At 45.8% G+C, this 17241-nt stretch overlaps 1 protein-coding gene across 3 annotated transcripts in view; it reads right to left on the bottom strand.

The window, feature by feature from the left end:
- Positions 1 to 233: 233 nt before the first annotated feature.
- PAQR8 (progestin and adipoQ receptor family member 8) overlaps positions 234 to 17241 on the bottom strand; it is a 35843-nt gene continuing 18835 nt past the window's right edge. The window contains exons 1-3 of one of the 3 annotated variants that reach the window (XM_055079729.1): positions 9565 to 9602; positions 4509 to 4602; positions 234 to 1712 (exon numbers count right to left, since the gene is read on the bottom strand). In XM_055079729.1, the coding sequence (XP_054935704.1) occupies positions 629 to 1693 (1065 nt within the window). In that variant the 5' untranslated portion in view covers positions 1694 to 1712; positions 4509 to 4602; positions 9565 to 9602 and the 3' untranslated portion in view covers positions 234 to 628. Of the gene's footprint in view, positions 1713 to 4508; positions 4603 to 9564; positions 9603 to 17241 lie in introns of those variants that run through there. The other 2 variants (XM_007130210.4, XM_007130212.2) reach the window with 2 other exon arrangements.

Genomic DNA, 17241 nt, shown 5'->3' with positions numbered 1-17241 from the left:
AACAGCCAGGCAGACATCATCCTGAGAAAAGGGTCAGTGCTAGAGTGGGCCAGAGAAGGGACCAGAAGTCAGACGAACCGAGTAATTCACGATGTCTGAGGGTTTTACGGAATCTTCTTGAAGATTCTGACTTCTCCACCCCGGACAATCTGAAATCCAAATGAAATCGGGTCCTTGGGTCAATGTACCCAATTACCAAAGACCAGCATCATAGAAGAATGCTCATTTCAATACAGTGTGTCCAGCCACCTCCTAACTTTTCCAGTCCAGTTGGATTATCCCTTTAGACCAGGCCTTGCCCCTGGAATCCACAGTCAGAATTCTACTAAATTTTCAGGCATGAAGATGGTTCTTAATTCAGTGTCCGATGAATCTTAGCCAAGGTCCCTTCCCTTCCTGTGTCTTGTAAGGCTACAGCCCAGAGGATAAAGGAATACTTTCATTCACAACAATAACAGCAAAACTCTTGGACCCTTTGGCTTCCTAATGCCATAGCCATAGCCACCCTTGGAAATATGTACTCATTTAAAAGCCTGCTCTAAAAAACAAAAAGTCAGCTCCTACTGTTGATTCAAGTTTTCCCCAAATCATATCAGGCCAACTCCACACCGCGCCCCACCTGCCGGCCTCAAGAATCTTTCTTGGTCAGTCTGGCCTTGATTTTTTGCCTCAAGAAGGCTGCAGTGGCTGCACTGCAGGCGACCAAGAAGAAGAAGGAGAGGCAGGCCATGTAGATGGACAGGGGGCTGTGGCGTTGCAGGAAGATCTCCTGTCGCCCCTTGTAGTCTAGGAGGATGGCCTCCAGCTGGGACAGTGTGCAGACAGACAGAAAGGCGTGGAAGATCTGATGCCCGTGGCCCACGATGTCACAGGAACCCGGGAAGTACTTCTCTGGAACCGGACAGGAGAAGAAGTAGGCACTGACCAGAAAGAAGACAATCTGGAGGGAGTGGTACCAGACTGCCTGCTCCTGGCAGCCAGACAGGTGGCACAGAACCACGCGATGTGCCACGGGGCTGATGTCCAGGATGAAGGCCAGCCCTGCCGGCACCACCTGACAGATCTTCCTCATGACTGGGTAAGGCCTGCGGTAACGGTACTTAGCGTAGCAGCAGCCAGCGCAAGATAACCAGCCACAGAAGGCGGCTGCGGGCAGGAAGAAAAGCCAGAAGTGCTCGTACCAGGCCTGGTCGGAGGTGTAGAAGAAGTGGACCAAGGCACTGCCGTACTGGTAAACGCTCACGCCCACGTAGTCCACAAAGTAGAAGGTGTAGTGGGAGAGCTCGGACTTGGACTGCAGCAGGTGGGCCAGGAGGCTGAAGGTGAGGTAAGTGATGGAGGACAGAACATAGAGGAGCAGGGGCAGGGCATGGGCAGAGGTCCACGGCAGGCCCTCGGCCTCCACAAAGGCCCAGAACCGCAAGAGGACGGCCAGAGCCGCCAGCAAGTGGGTCCAGACGTTGACCACCTCGTTGTGTTTCTGAAAGAGGCTGAAGAAGTAGTAACGCCACTCGTGGCCGGTGGGGCGGTACCCAGCATGGATGTAGGGCTCCCGGAAGAGCTGGGGCACGTCGGTCTCCGGGACGGTGCCGGGCATCTTGGGCAGCCCATCCTCCAAAATCTTGGGCAGGCGGCGCAGATGCTGTCCACTCACGGACAGGGTGCTCAGACGCTCCAGGATGGCAGTCGTCATGGCTACACGGGGATGCAACCTACAGGAAACAGAGTAAAATGGGCAAAGATGCGGTGAGGGGGTGCTGAGCAAAGACAGTGAAGGAACTATGGGTTTTCTAGTGCAGCTGGGGAGGCGGGACTGCAGACAACTTCTTTGAGCCTCCTTTTTTTTTTTCCGTATGTAGAATAATAGAGTTGGACCAAGATCGCTTACTGCTCTAACATTCTGACTTTGTCTCTACTGCTCACTACAGAGTGAGGCAAAGTCACATCTTGTAAAATGGGAATGTCAGCCACCCCATTTTAATGACATCTAGAAGGTAAGTGAGGGTACCTTTAAAGCTTTCGAGTTTGCTAGATGATATTAAAATGTAACCCTCAGGGCTTCCCTGGTGGCGCAGTGGTTAAGAATCCGCCTGCCAATGGAGGGGACACGGGTTCAAGCCCTGGTCCGGGAAGATCTCACATGCTGCGGAGCAACTAAGCCCATGCGCCACAACTACTGAGCCTACGCTCCAGGGCACATGAGCCACAACTACTGAGCCCACGTGCCACAACTACTGAAACCCACGTGCCAGGAGCCCATGCTCTGCAACAAGAGAAGCCACCGCAATAAGAAACCTGCACACCGCAATGAAAGAGTAGTCCCCTCTCGCCGCAACTAGAGAAAGCCCGTGCACAGCAATGAAGGCCCGACACGGCCAAAAATAAATAAATAAATAAACAAATAAATAAAAATCACAGTGAGCTACCAACACAAACTCACTAAAAATCGCTAAAATAAAAAAAAGATGTAATCATCAGACAGGCTCTATCAGTACGAAGTATTTTTTTTTTTTTTAAGGAATGGTAAAGCAAGAGACACTGTTCCATTTTATTTATAACAGTAAGAAATTGGAAAGAAATTTCTTGTTCAACAATAGGAAATTGGTTTTAAAAAATCATAGAACCATAATTTAAGCCGTAAAACAGAATTGTGAGTAAACAATAGAAATGTGTTGTGAATGTATTTAATGACATGAAAAGATCTAGCTGTATATTCATTGTCTATTATCCCAATGTCTTCCTAGTGGAACCTAGTAGTTTTCTCTCTTCAAATCTCCTATACTTCTTCATCCATCCTCACTCAGCCTAACCTTTTTCCTATTTTATTGAGAAAAAGCAACCAATCAGAAGAGACTTCTGCAATCTACTACCACAACATTTACCCACCAGCCAGTATTTCTGTCACATATGCTCCTCCCCTGTTTCAATGGCTGGAACCATCTTGGTGAAGACCAACCCTTCACTTAGACATTATATTCTGTCCCTTGGTGCCATCCATTGAAGAGTTGCACATCATTGTAATGACACAAGAGGGCGCTTTAAATGAGGGATCTTGTAAACCACTCCAAATCAAGTATCGAAGAGTCTTGAACTGGCATAGACACAAGCACTCTTCATCCATACAAAGCTTTTTAATGTATTTTATTTAGTATGAAGTATTATATCGAAATACAAAAATTATCAATGTTGATATTACTAATGAGAGCCTACATTTCTTGAGCACCTAATCTTAAATTACCCACTGATTTCACTGGGAACTTGAAAATCTGAGATAAGCAATAGTTACTTGAACCTCAAGGTCAAATGAGTCATCAGTCAGGTTGGTAAAAACCAAGGCATATGCTGAGAAATCTTTTTTTAATAATTAACTAATTAACTAATTAATTTTTGGCTGCATTGTGTCTTTGTTGCTGCGCGCGGGCTTTCTTTAGTTGCAGTGAGTGGGGGCGACTCTTCGTTTTGGTGCGCGGGCTTCTCATTGCAGTGGCTGCTCTTGTTGCGGAGCACAGGCTCTAGGCGCGCAGGCTTCAGTAGTTGTGGCACACGGGCTCAGTAGTTGTGGCTCGTGGGCTCTGGAGCGCAGGCTCAGTAGTTGTGGTGCACGGGCTTAGTTGCTCCACGGCATGTGGGATCTTCCCGGACCAGGGCTCAAACCTGTGTCCCCTGCACTGGCAGGCGGATTCCTAACCACTGTGCCACCAAAGAAGCCCTATCCTGAGAAATCTTAAGAGCTGAACAAAATTAACATGTAGCCTAAATTTAATGAAATCTAATTGCAAAGACTGTATATATTTTTTTTAAATTATGCTCTGGAAAGCAAGTGGTTTTGGACTTGCCTCTCCTGAGAACCCAAATCTGTATGCAATAAATTTCAGCCCTCACTAATGTTTAACCTGGGCTTCCCTGGTGGCGCAGTGGTTGAGAATCCACCTGCCAATGCAGGGGACACAGGTTCGAGCCCTGGTCCGGGAAGATCCCACATGCCGTGGAGCAACTAAGCCCGTGCACCACAACTACTGAGCCTGCGCTCCAGAGCCCACGAGCCACAACTACTGCCCAAGAGCCACAACTACTGAGCCTGCCTGCCGCAACTACTGAAGCCTGTGCGCCTAGAGCCCGTGCTCTGCAACAAGAGAAGCCACCGCAATGAGAAGCCCGTGCACCGCAATGAAGGGTAGCCCCCGCTCGCCGCCACTAGAGAAATCCTGCGAGCAGCAATGAAGACCCAACACAGCCAAAAATAAATAAATTAAAAAAAAAAAAAAAAAGAATGTGGACCAACCATAGAGCTTTTTCAGAGCAAGGATTATCTGCTCAACAATATTCCAGGCTACCAAGGCCACAGAGGAAGAATAAAATAAGACCACCTACCTCAAGCCGCTTACAAGAAGAGTCAAACTTCAGGAATCAACAGCCACCACCAGACCGCAGGTAACAGAGTGTTAAGTGGAGAGAAATACAAACAGGTCTCTACGGAGCAGAGCTCCTCCTGGGAGGATAGGACTTACACATGTGAAGGGGTGAGGAGCGGGCCTTCCAGGAAAGAGGCAGAACACGACCCAGGATGCTACGGCCTCTGTGGGCGCACGAGCAGAGGGGCCTCTGTGGAAGAAGGAGGAAGTGAGTGCGGCGGGTGGCGTGGCATTAGCGAAGTGAGTTTAGGTTTGATGTTGCAGAAGGGAGAGGGGAGGTTTCTCATCCCTGGAGTTTTTGCTTGTTCAATCCTTATGTCACCTGAGCTCGGGGGACTCATGCTCTAGACTGGTACCTCCTCTCCTGGCTTAAGTGACACTGCCCTCTGTGGTCCCGCCTCTGCTTTCTTCTCCCATCACCCTGTCAACTGTGGCATCTGTCCCCAGGGTTCCACCATCGGCCCTCTTTTCTGCCTCTGGTACCTCTCACACAGACACTTCTGCCATGTCCTTGGCTTCAGCCAGGCCCTGTTATTATAGGATCCCCAAATACATGCCTCCAGCCAGATCTTTCCTGAGTTTGGATTCAAATATCCAGCAGCTCTGGTTTTGTCCAACTGAATATCCCACGGGCATTTCAAACTCAACCTATTCAGCCTCCTCCTTCAGCCCAGACTTGACCCGTCCCTACCTCTGATCAGTCATGGAGGCCTGTTGATTTTATCTCAACGTTTCTGGAATCCACTTGTCCTTTCCATTTCTACCGCTCCCCCTTGATTTGGGCCTTCAAGATGAACTTGTGTTGATGAGGAAAACGGCGGTCTCATAACTGACCTTTCTTCCTCAAGAGATGGTTCCCCCACCTCACATCCCCAAATCCGCCCCCTAGTCTCCAAACCACTTCACGGTGATAGTTTAAAAGCGGAGACTGATCACTACTCCCCTCCCCGAAGTCCCTCAAGAGCACACCATTGTTTACCACACAAACTCTCAGCCCGAACGTGCAAACAGGCCCTTCTGTAGACCTCCTTCCCCGGTCCGATTCCAGCCTCCTTTCCCAGAGCCCACACCCAGGCCACTTGGATGGCCTGGATCATAACACTGGGGAGTTTTTCAAAGGTGCAACACTCTCTATCTCCCCTGTATCCTCCTGCACACAAGGGCGGCTCCAGCAACCCCAGCTCATCAACACTCTGCCCAGGCGCCAGCTCTGCCTGTGGGCTTTCCTAACCCCAGGCTGGATGAGGGAGCCCCAGCTCCCACCTACCCTGGCCTTGCCTCCACATCACACTTCTCTCCTGGGGCCCTGACCTTTGGTGATGAGCTCACTTCCCACCACACCCGGCTGCTTTAAGGGCAGGGACTGTGTGGGATGCAAGTTCCTATGTCTAAGATGATATGTGGCATATAAAATAATCATACACCTAATCATGATTTACTGAACAAATAGTTCTTTAGGCCCAGACGTATGGCACCAATTTCCTTCTGTTCTGCCAGGTTAAGGGAAAAAAAGAAATAATGGTTTGCAAGTCGGGAAGTCTGACTGTTAATATTTGCTCTATACAATGAGTTATGTGGCCATGCCACATAGCTACTCAATGTCATTTTCCTCATAAATAAGGGTGGGTGGGAGACGATTTCCTGTCTCTCTACCTCTCAGGAAAAAAAGAGACTCGATAATGATAAAATGGGCAGTAGCTGAATGATGCTTTGTTAAAGTTTTAACTCAGGTCCTCCTTTAAAACTATTAATAATGCTAATAGTTTTACACCTAGAGTATGCCATCTAAAAAAACTAAAAGCTCCATGTTTGCGAAACGGACATAGTTTGGTACTGATGACATTTTATCTGGAGGCCAAATAGAGGACTCTATAGCAATGGTGTTCCCTGATCTATTACAAGGGCCCTATGGGAACTGACCACAAACTTGGAATAGCTGATTCCCTGGAGAAGCCCTGGATGAGGAATTAGCAGTTCCAGCTCTACCACTGACTATGGGATTTTAGGCAAATCACTCAGCTTCTCTACACTTGTGTCTTTGTCCATAAAACTGAGGGTATAATCTCTACAAGTTCTAATGCTAAGAAATTCTATAATTCATCTGGACTATGTTTTGCTTCGTGCTGAAGATCCAGCAGTGTGCTGAAGTCACCAACAAACAGATCCTGTGACATCACCTTGTGTCATGGCCTCATGCAGATGTCAGGAAGGTGGCCTGCTTGTTGTTGGACTGAGAACAAAAGAGCAGCAATTTCCCTCAAAGAGGGCAGAAGAAACGCTTCCAGAATCCACAGAAGCCCAGCCTCCCACAATGCTGCAAAACCATAAATGGCTGAGAAGGAACAGCAGCCAAAATGCCAGCTTGATACCCATTTATAAGGCATGGAACCCTGCTGTGAGCAGCCTTTGGTCTGACCAGAGACAGAGGTGGACTTGCAGTGGCCTCAGACAACCCCAGGACCTCCTCAGTCATCCATCAAGTGAGAGGCTGCTGGGCCCACACTGATCTTTGCAGCCACATCTGCCAAGTATCATACCGCTGTTTATAAAGTCATATTTTAAAGAGCGGCAGTACCAGCAGAATCCTATTATGAGCAGAGACAATTTTAACATGGATTCAGATTCACCAACCGTTAATGCATATCCACTCCATATTTAAGAAAACCTAAAACACAAACAGCATTTCAACATCCAAAAATGGGAGATCTGATTTAATGATGATAAATCTATACAATAGAATACTACACACCCATTAAAATAATTATGTAGATATATTACACTTATTGTTATAGAGAGATACGCAGGACATAAATGTGTGCTCCATTTGTTTCTCACTGCAGTCTCCCCGACACTTAGAACAGTGACAGACCAGCACATAGTAGATGCTCAACAAAGATTTGCTGAATAAATACATGAATGAAAGACATTAGTACAAGGGAGAAGCAAATTAAAAGTATGCATCCCATTTTTGTAAAGATATACCTATGGCACAGAAAAAGTATGGAATTGCAAATAATCAAAACATCAATACAGATATTGCTAAGTGGTGGGATGACAGGGGAATTTTACTTTTCATCTGGAGTCGATACTATTGTTATAGTACTTTTGACGATGAATATTTACTACTTTTGTAAATGAAGTTAATGCTATTCAACAAATAGGAATATTTGACAGAAATCTGTAAAAACTGGTAAAACGATTAATAAGTACAGTTAATTAGTATACCCTCCCCCCACCTGCCAAAACACCCCAGCATTATAAAGGAATACATACTTATTTGTATTATTCTGTGGATTTTGAGCTGAACTAGTTTGCAGATCATGTAATAAAGTTATTGTCAGGAGTGTCGACTAGAGAAAAAACACACAACCTAAAAGTTGAGAATTATGTTTTATTCTGGGACCTTACTGAAGACTATAGCCTGGGAGACAGCCTCTCAGATACTCTGAGGAACTGCTCCAAAGAGGTGAGGGAGGAGCCTGGATATACAGGAGTTTCTGTTGGAAAAACAACAACAACAACATGTAGCAAAACATCGCAAGATCACTGCTAATCTCAAAAAATAGACATCTCAAGTTAATGATTTTAGTGCTTTTCTATGTATGGGAAGATGCAAGAGTCTGGGCTCATTGAAATTATTCCTCTGATATGCATCTTAACTATGTAGGGCCAGTATTCAGTTTTTCTCCACCCTGAATTCCCCTCAGGGCTCACTGCAGGGGCAGCTGCAGTGGATGAGGGCTTGATGGTGGACAACATTCACTGTTTACTGGAATGGCAGGCAACACTTTTTGTCTGCAGGAGTAACCTAGCTATACTTGCCACCACGGATGTAAGCTAATGGTCATGGGGCTGGGGGCGGGGGGTTAAAGGGGGAAAAAATGTGTAACATCTGCTGGTAAGGCAGCAATCATGTTCTCTTAGCTTGGGAAAACCAGTATATGCAATATTGTCGCCAAGACTTTTCCCGCAGCACACAAACCCAAACAGTTAAGAAGGGAGTCAATACCCAACCTTGTGGGCACCTGGCGCGGCTGAACCCTGCCTATAAAAAAAGGCGAGGCACACCTGTGTGCCAGTGTGCCAGGAACACATGTCACCTGGGCTCAGTGACCCCTCCACCTCTGAACCTCTTCCTCTGTGGCTCCGCCTAACATAGACAGGAGAAAGAAAAGACAGCCTTATAATTTGCTGCTCTGCCCTGGGGATTTTTCTCTTTCTCCAGCTGGAACTCTCAGCTGGGATTCCTTGTATTTTCTTTTTTGTTACTTCCCATCCTTCCCACCTCTCAGCTCACCTCCTCACTTGAGCAGGTACTATTTTCAAAACGCATCAGTACAGACCCAGAATGCACCGCCCACATGCAATAAGTAGTATCTGTGTTTAATTCTAGCGGGAGAATTCGGAGGAGCTAGGAACAGTTTAGAATGCGTTGAACAGTCTAAGGTCAACGGCCAGGCTGGCTGGTATGGTGATCCTTTTCCTTCAGAGACTGCTTGTTTGGGTAAAGGTAAGCTCTGATGTCAGAACGGCCTGTTAATTAAAGCCTGGGGACAGGAAGCCTCCCAGGACTTTCCACAAGAGTGTAACCACTGGCTTCATTCGGCATGGTCTGGCTTCAGCTATGCAGCCTCTCGCCTGTAGGAAGCTTCATCACCTATCGGCAAACCTGCTGGGACCCGGGCCAGCCCAGGTGAACTCTGAAGAGAGCTGCAGATTGCCATTGGCAGGAAATCAATACTGGAAATGTACTTTCCATAGCAGAAGAATCTGATAACCAAGGAAAGCTGGGTTGGTGCGCTGTGTAAGGAGTTCGGTGTTTCCTAGCAATTCAACGTTAACCCCTTTGCAGCTAATGCTGTACACTCTCCTGGTGGTCCCAAGACCTCGGCTTTTTATTTGCTACCAAGAATCAAGCAGGTCGCTTCATTCTCAGTTTCTCTTTAGACAGCCTCAAGGCCTTAGTTCAATCCCACATTGGCCATGAAGTTTTTCTCCAGGTCATTTAATTTATTTCCTCCCAGAATGCTTACCTACCTACTCCACACGTTTCGGTTAGCAGAACGTCTGGACTTAATGTGCTGCTTCCCTGCTGTGTGTGCAGAGAGCCCTCCTGGGTTGCAAGTTCCCTGAGACAGAAACACGGACTTACCCATCCTTTATTCCTCCTATCAGCAATTATCAGAGGAAAGGTGGCCCAGAATGTGTCAATGGATGATTGTTCCAAAACAGTGAAAGAAGACTCTCCTTTGGCCCTCTCTGCTTCTAAAGGTAAAACCGGTGAGATTTTAGACAAGGAACATGTTAGGGATTTTTCAACAGGAAACAGCATCTGACTTGGACGTTGTTTATCTGGGTGTAGTTCATCCACTTGGGAGGTATCCATAACAATATTTAAATTGTTCACCGGATTTCCAATCACCAGATGACTTTTAGTCTATTTCCTCCTATCATTGGTACTTTTGTGCCCAAGAATGCCTAAGCAAAGATGCAGGGAAGGGAGGCCAGGCAGAAGAAAAATAAAGTAAAAGAACATTGAGGCAGAAGAAAAAGTAAAAGAACATTGGAGCAGGAGTTAGGAGACCTAGTTTTTTATTCTCATTGCATAGAAAAAAGCAGAACAGACTGTCCTGGTTCCCTGAGCAAGCCACACACTTTGCATCGCCAAGTACCCCTCTACGCCTGGCAAACCCTGCTTCTCTCTCAAATCCAGGCTCAGCTATAACCTCCTCTGTGAAGTTTAGCAACAGACTCAAGCAGAATTAATCACAACCTGTTATATCCCCTTAGCCTTATGATGTAGCTGGTTGTACATGTGCCTTCTTTACATTAAATTGTGAAATTCATTGAGTTGCACAAGGAAGTCACTCAAGGCATTAAAAAAAATCTAAGTTTGTGTTACTTAATTGTGAGAATAACTGAGGCATGGAGAATTTTTTTCGAGTTTCCACTATTATCTTTTTTTTTTTTTTTTTTTTTTTTTTTGCGGTACGCGGGCCTCTCACTGTCGCAGCCTCTCCCTTTGCGGAGCACAGGCTCCGGACGCGCAGGCTCAGCGGCCATGGCTCACGGGCCCAGCCGCTCCGCGGCACGTGGGATCTTCCCGGACCGGGGCACGAACCCGCGTCCCCTGCATCGGCAGGCGGACTCTCAACCACTGCGCCACCAGGGAAGCCCTCCACTATTATCTTTTTAATGCATATAAAAATTTGCATTTTTAATTTTTAAAAAATAATTTTTATTGAAGTATAGTTGATTTACAATGTTGTGTTAGTTTCAGGTGTACAGCAAAGTGATTCCGTTATACATACATATATATATATTCTTTGGCAGATTTTTTTCCATTATAGGTTATTAGAAGATATTAAATATAGTTCCCTGTGCTATACAGTAGGTCCTTGTTGGTTATCTATTTTATATATAGTAGTGTGTACATGTTAATCCTGAACTCCCCTGCCGGGAGACACACAGAATTGAAGTGATTTAGTCACAGCTCTAAACCGAATCAGCCCTAAGGTAGGGGCACTGCTTCTGAATTTGGTGCTCAAGAGCCCAGACACCTAGGTCTCCGAAAAAGAAAGCCCATAAAACACAAATGGAATAGGAAGAGCTGGATAAGACGTGGGAGCCCATCTGCCTGTGAGCTGACAGCAGGCTAGGAATCCTGGCTCCCGCTGGGACATCTGGCTATGTTGTCCAGAGCCCTCTCCCAGGACATTCCAGGAGGCTCTCCTAAGGGAACCCCTCTCCACTATGGCCTTTTCTACAATTTGAAGGAGAAACTCATAATCAGTAGCTGATCTGGTTAAAAATCCTTAGTTATTCCACAGGTGAGTTTCATGGGAAAAGTTGATTATTCAGTTCAGACCAACAGCTGTGAACCGTCGCACTGCTCTGGTCTTCATCTCCATCCTATTACAACCCGGCTTGCAACAAGGCGGTAGTGGTTTCTCACTCGGGGTTACTCGAGCTCCAGGATCTCAGATTTGACATTCCTCCTTCCTGATCACAATGCTCCTAATTTCCATCTGGACTATTTCCTCATACCAGCTCATACGCTCCAGGCTCCTCATAACCCCCAGCCCTACTGTCTTACTTCACCTGCTTCACTTGCCCCACTGCCATCCCAACGTGCCAGCCCCTTTGCTTCTACCCTGGAGTACTCCACGCCTGCCACCCAGCCCCACCCTGATGACATCGAATCTTTCTGTTTCCCTCACCAGTACTGTGTATTGCTATAAAAAGGCATCAAACATTATGAGACCATGTTGTATCCGTGCCTGTTAACCTCAACAAGACTTCACTTTATCCATCTGGAGATCCCATCAACATCTTAAGCTTTGTGTGTTTAAAACCAAACCTCTGCTGGGACTTCCCTGGCAGTCCAGTGGTTAAGACTTCACACTTCTACTGCAGGGGGCGTGGGTTCCATCCCTGGTCAGGGAACTAAGATTCCACACGCTGAGCGGCGCAGCCAAAAAAAATAAATAAAAAACAATCAAAAAATCAAACCTCGGCTGTGCCTAGTTCTGTTACCAGTGTGACTAATCTCCTAGTCACCAAGGCTTGAAATCAAAGTGAAATTTCTCCTTTTCCTCCTTCCCTCACATTCCAGTCATCAAATCCTGCCCCCCCCTTTTTGTTTATCTTTGTTTTCTGTTTTTTTGTGTTTTTTTTTTTTTTTTTTTGCGGTACGCAGGCCTCTCGCTGTTGTGGCCTCTCCCGTTGCGGAGTACAGGCTCTGGACGTGCAGGCTCAGCGGCCATGGCTCACGGGCCCAGCCGCTCCATGGCATGTGAGATCTTCCCGGACCGGGGCACGAACCCGTGTCCCCTGCATCGGCAGGCGGACTCTCAACCACTGCGCCACCAGGGAAGCCCTGTTTTTGTTTAAATTGCAGTATATTCCTTCTCTCACTCCCCTGCAGGCTGGTACACTGTCCCAGCTAAACCATGATGATAACCTCCTAACCGACCTCGCCTCCTCCAGTCTGGCCACAGTTCCGTCTCATTTGATTTAGCTAAAGTTCAGCTCTGATGAGGATAATGCCCCAAAGCTGCCGGGAGCCCTCTCCTCTCTGCCAAGTAAAGCTCAAATCCCTGAGGCTGCCGTCAAACTCTTCCCTGCCCTGATCCATATCCTCAACATTATCCACTGTCGATTTCATGAAGAACGAAACAGAGTGAAGAGAACAGAACATGTCAGGGTGCACCTCACACATTAAGGATAAGTACTGTCATGAAACTCCTGGTTCCTAAAATAAAATAGATCTCTTACTAAGGGTCACGTTAAAGTTTGAAAACCACTGATCTATGTACCATTTACTATTCCTAAACATGCCCTGTGACTTTCATTTTGAAATTACAAAATACTTCAAATATACAGAAAAGTATAAAGGATGATACGACAAACAATTGCTTGTCAAATCTTATGTCATATTTACTTCAGATTTTATTTTTAAAAAATTTTTAAAGTATTTTTTTAAAAAATTATTTATTTTATTTATTTATTTTTGGCTGCATTGGGTCTTTGTTGCTGTGCATGGGCTTTCTCTAGTTGCGTTGAGCGGGGGCTACTCTTCGTTGTGGTGCACGGGCTTCTCATTGCGGTGGCTTCTCTTGTTGCAGAACATGGGCCCTAGGCACCCGGGGTTCAGGAGTTGTGGCTCGCGGGCTCTGGGGTGCAGGCTCAGTAGTTGTGGCGGACGGGCTTAGTTGCTCTGCAGCATGTGAGATCTTCCCGGACCAGGGCTCAAACTCGTGTCCCCTGCATTGGCAGGTGGATTCTTAACCACTGTGCCATCAGGGAAGCCCCACTTCAGATTTTAAAATATATTCATGATCCAGAGAAAACTCTAATTCGAAAAGATACATGCACCCAGTGTTCATAGCATTACTATTCACAATAGCCAAGACATGGAAACAACCTAAATGTCCATCAACAGATGAATGGATAAAGAAGATGAGGTAAATATACAATGGAATACTACTCATCCATAAAAAAGAATGAAATAATGCCATTTGCAGCAACATGGATAGATCTAGAGATTATCATACTAAATGAGGTAAGCCAGAAAGACAAATACCATATATTACTTATATGTGGAATCTAAAATATGCTACAAATGAATTTATTTACAAAACAGAAACAGCCACCCCGACATAGAAACAAATGTACAGTTACCAAAGGGGAAAGGGGCGGGGGAGGGATAAATTAGGAGTTTGGGATTAGCAGACACAAACTACTATATATAAAATAGATAAGCAACAAGGTCTTACTGTATAGCACAGGGATCTATAGTCAATATCCTGTAAATAAACCATAATGGAAAAGAATATGAAAAAGAATGTATATATATATATATATATATATATATCTGAATCACTTTGCTGTTCACCAGAAACTAACACATTGTAAATCAACTATACATCAATTAAAAAAATATATATGCATGTAGATAAATATGTGCGTGTACGTATATATGTTTATGTGTGTGTATATATGTGTATGACCGTGCGTACGCATGCCTGTGTGTATCATCTATGTCTGTAACGCAGGTAACTGGGACCTAGCCTCCTACAATCACTCATTCCTTTCCTTACTCCTCAGCAGCACCACTATACACTGAAACTAGTGTTTTTCATTCCCACTAATGTTTTCATATGAAAACATTATGAGATTATAAAATTATATAACTACATGTAATGATATAATAAAAAATCATAAAATTAAAAATCCAGGGCTCCCCTGGTGGCCCAGTGGTTAAGAACCAGCCTGCCAATGCAGGGGACACGGGTACGAGCCCTGGTCTGGGAAGATCCCACATGCCGCAAAGCAACTAAGCCCGTGCGCCACAACTACTGAGCCTGCACCCCAGAGCCCGCGAGCCACAACTACTGAAGCCCACGCGCCTAGAGCCCATGCTCCACAACAAGAGAAGCCACCACGATGAGAAGCCCACGCACTGCAACAAAGAGTAGCCCCCACTCGCGGCAACTAGAGAAAAGCCCGCGCACAGCAATGAAGACCCAATGCAGCCAAAAATAAATAAATAAATTTTAAAAACTAAATAAATAAAAATAAAAACCCATGAACTATATATATTGTTTTGGATATTTTTAACCTTTATATAAATTTTGCACCTAACCTCCTGCAGCCTTCTTTCTTTCATTTGATGTTTTGTGTTTTTTCCATATTAATTGCTACATGATTCTCTAATTGATTCATTTTCTCTGCTGAATATTTTCCAAATACCCCAATTTATTTGTCCATCCTCCTGTGGACGGACATGCAGGTTATTTCCTGTATTTGCTATGACAAACAAGGCTGCAGTGTGGTCTTCTTAGCTGTGGGCCTAGAAGGGGGATTCCCCTTCAGGTCTTGGGCCAGGCTGTTCCCTTTACCTGGAAGGGCCTCCTCCCTATCTCTACCTTAGAAAACCTCACCCATTCCTGAAGGCACCTCTCAGAGGGTGATTCCTCCACGCCTTCCGATCTACCCAAAGCAATATCCCTTCTCCTGCAACCTGCAAGTTTGTGTCACAAAATGATGTCATCACATATAACTTTGTCCTGTGGTTGTTTGGGTACTTCTATATCCCTAGCAGGCCTTACGGGCAAGCACTGTCTCATGTGGCATTAAATTCCCTCCCCCGTAACTTAGAGCCTGGCACGTAGATCTGCCCAGAGTAGACCCTCAGTGAATGAATGTGTAGTCCACTGAGCTTTCCTTCCTTCTTTTGCTACTAAGTACTGCTATCACCACGGAATGACTTATATCTAATGACAACAGTATATACCTAAAGGGTGCTACCTTCCCGTGAATTATCATTTCACCACCAAGAGAAGCCTGTCTCTACCGTCCACACTCTGTGTTGGGAGAAAATGGATGTAGAGGGGGACACTCTCAGCTTGATAACCACCAAGGGCCAAATGCCTGTAGGCAGCTGCTTGTGCATAAAGATCAAGGAAAATATTCTTCCTCCTCTCTTCAAAGCTCCCAAGATACCACGTTTATGCCAAAAATTTTAAAAGAATTTTGTTCAGAGAGTTCCCTGGTGGCCAAGTGGTTAGGATTCCGGGCTTTCACTGCCGTGACCTGGGTCCAACACCTGGTCGGGGAACAGAGATCTCACAAGCCGTATGGCGTAAAAATAATTTTGTTCAGAACTAAAAGCAAACATTGGGCAGATAAGAGTGTTACCAAAACACGGGCTGGGGGGGTGAGGATGGGGCTATTTTTGAGCTTGGTGCTGTGCTTCATCAGTCAACCTATGCTCATTGCCATCAGCGTAGACGGGACTGAGAGAGGAAGTATGTTTCTCCTCCCTTCACCTCACCCCTGCAACTTTAGCAATGATCGTGCAACTTTAGTCTGGGGAGAGAGTCGCAAACAGCATGTGTGTTTTCAGTGGCTGCTGGTGTGGCTTCAGAATCCTCGCCTGGGGCCGGGATCGTGAAGGGGCAAAGGTGCCTGATACCTACAGATGTTCATCTCCCCTCCAAGTTCAGTGCCATGGAGGTGGGGGCATGGTGACGGATTTCTTCCTGATTCCAAAGTAGAGATTCATGCTCATTGTACTTCTTTTTGATTAGACATGGAAAAGGTTAAAAAATGAGATGTGAAAAAAATCAATTCAAGAACCCACTGCTGCAAAGCTCTTTCAATTTTTTTTTTTTTCATGAGTACAAAGTAGTGGCTTAAATGATGGTAAGTTGATACCTCTTTATACCAGCCTCATAAATTAGTAATGTAACATGTCCAGATCACAGGATTTTTCTAAGCAGCTCACCATTCCATGCCATATGACCTACCAGATAGAGAAAAACAGAAGTAAGTACTCTTGAGCTGCACTGCCTAGTTTTGGGTTGACAGAAAGCTCAGCTGAAGCCCTGAAAATCCTAGTCTTATGGAGTTTAAAACATGTATTGGAAATGGGCTAAACAACAACATGCAAACTTAGGTGTAATTAAAAAATCAAACTCCTGACTGTTGTTTCTAGGTTATGGAGTTTGACTGTAGAAAGGGCCAAGTATAAGAACAACCATTTCTCTTTACTGTAATATAACCTCAAGTCTCAGATGACATCTGATTATAATCTGTGCAAAGTGCTACCGGAGTGCCTGGATTGTTTTTCCAATTGAGTTGAAATGCCCATGTCCACAGTTTCTGCGTCAGCTGCCCACCGCTCGTGAACTTTACAGATACACACCACGTGATCATTGCCCGGGCCTCGCCACACATCATCTAGGGGCCCTGGACGATCTAGACACCGACTGTAATCACAGCCGAGAGACAGACAACTCCTTCCAGGCCTTGCTCAAATCTCGTCTTTTCAAGGAGGTGCACACAAAAAATGTTGCCTGCCATTCCAGTAAACAATGAATGCTGCCCACCAGTAAGCTGTCAGTCACTGCAGCCACCCCTACAGTGAGCCTGAGGGGAATTCAGGGTGGAGAAAAACAGGATACTGGCCCTACAGAGTTAAAATGTACATCTACGGAATAATTTCAATGAGCCCAGACTCTTGTATCTTCCCATAGATAGAAAAACACTGAAATCATTAAGTTGAGATGTCTGGTTTTTGTGACTAGCAGTGATCTTTTGATGTTCAACTACGTGTTTTGTTCTGTTTTGAGCAAAAACTCCCATACATCCTGGCTCCTGCCTTACCTCTTTTTTTTTTTTTTTGCGGTATGCGGGCCTCCCTCTGCTGTGGCCTCTCCCGTTGCGGAGGACAGGCTCCGGACGCGCAGGCTCAGCGGCCATGGCTCACGGGCCCAGCCGCTCCGCGGCATGTGGGGTCCTCCCAGACCGGGGCGCGAACCCG

Source organism: Physeter macrocephalus, chromosome 18 (genome assembly GCF_002837175.3).
Source record: "Physeter macrocephalus isolate SW-GA chromosome 18, ASM283717v5, whole genome shotgun sequence".
NCBI classification, from domain to species: Eukaryota; Metazoa; Chordata; class Mammalia; order Artiodactyla; family Physeteridae; genus Physeter; species Physeter macrocephalus.
This window is presented reverse-complemented; position numbering and strand designations above follow the sequence as displayed.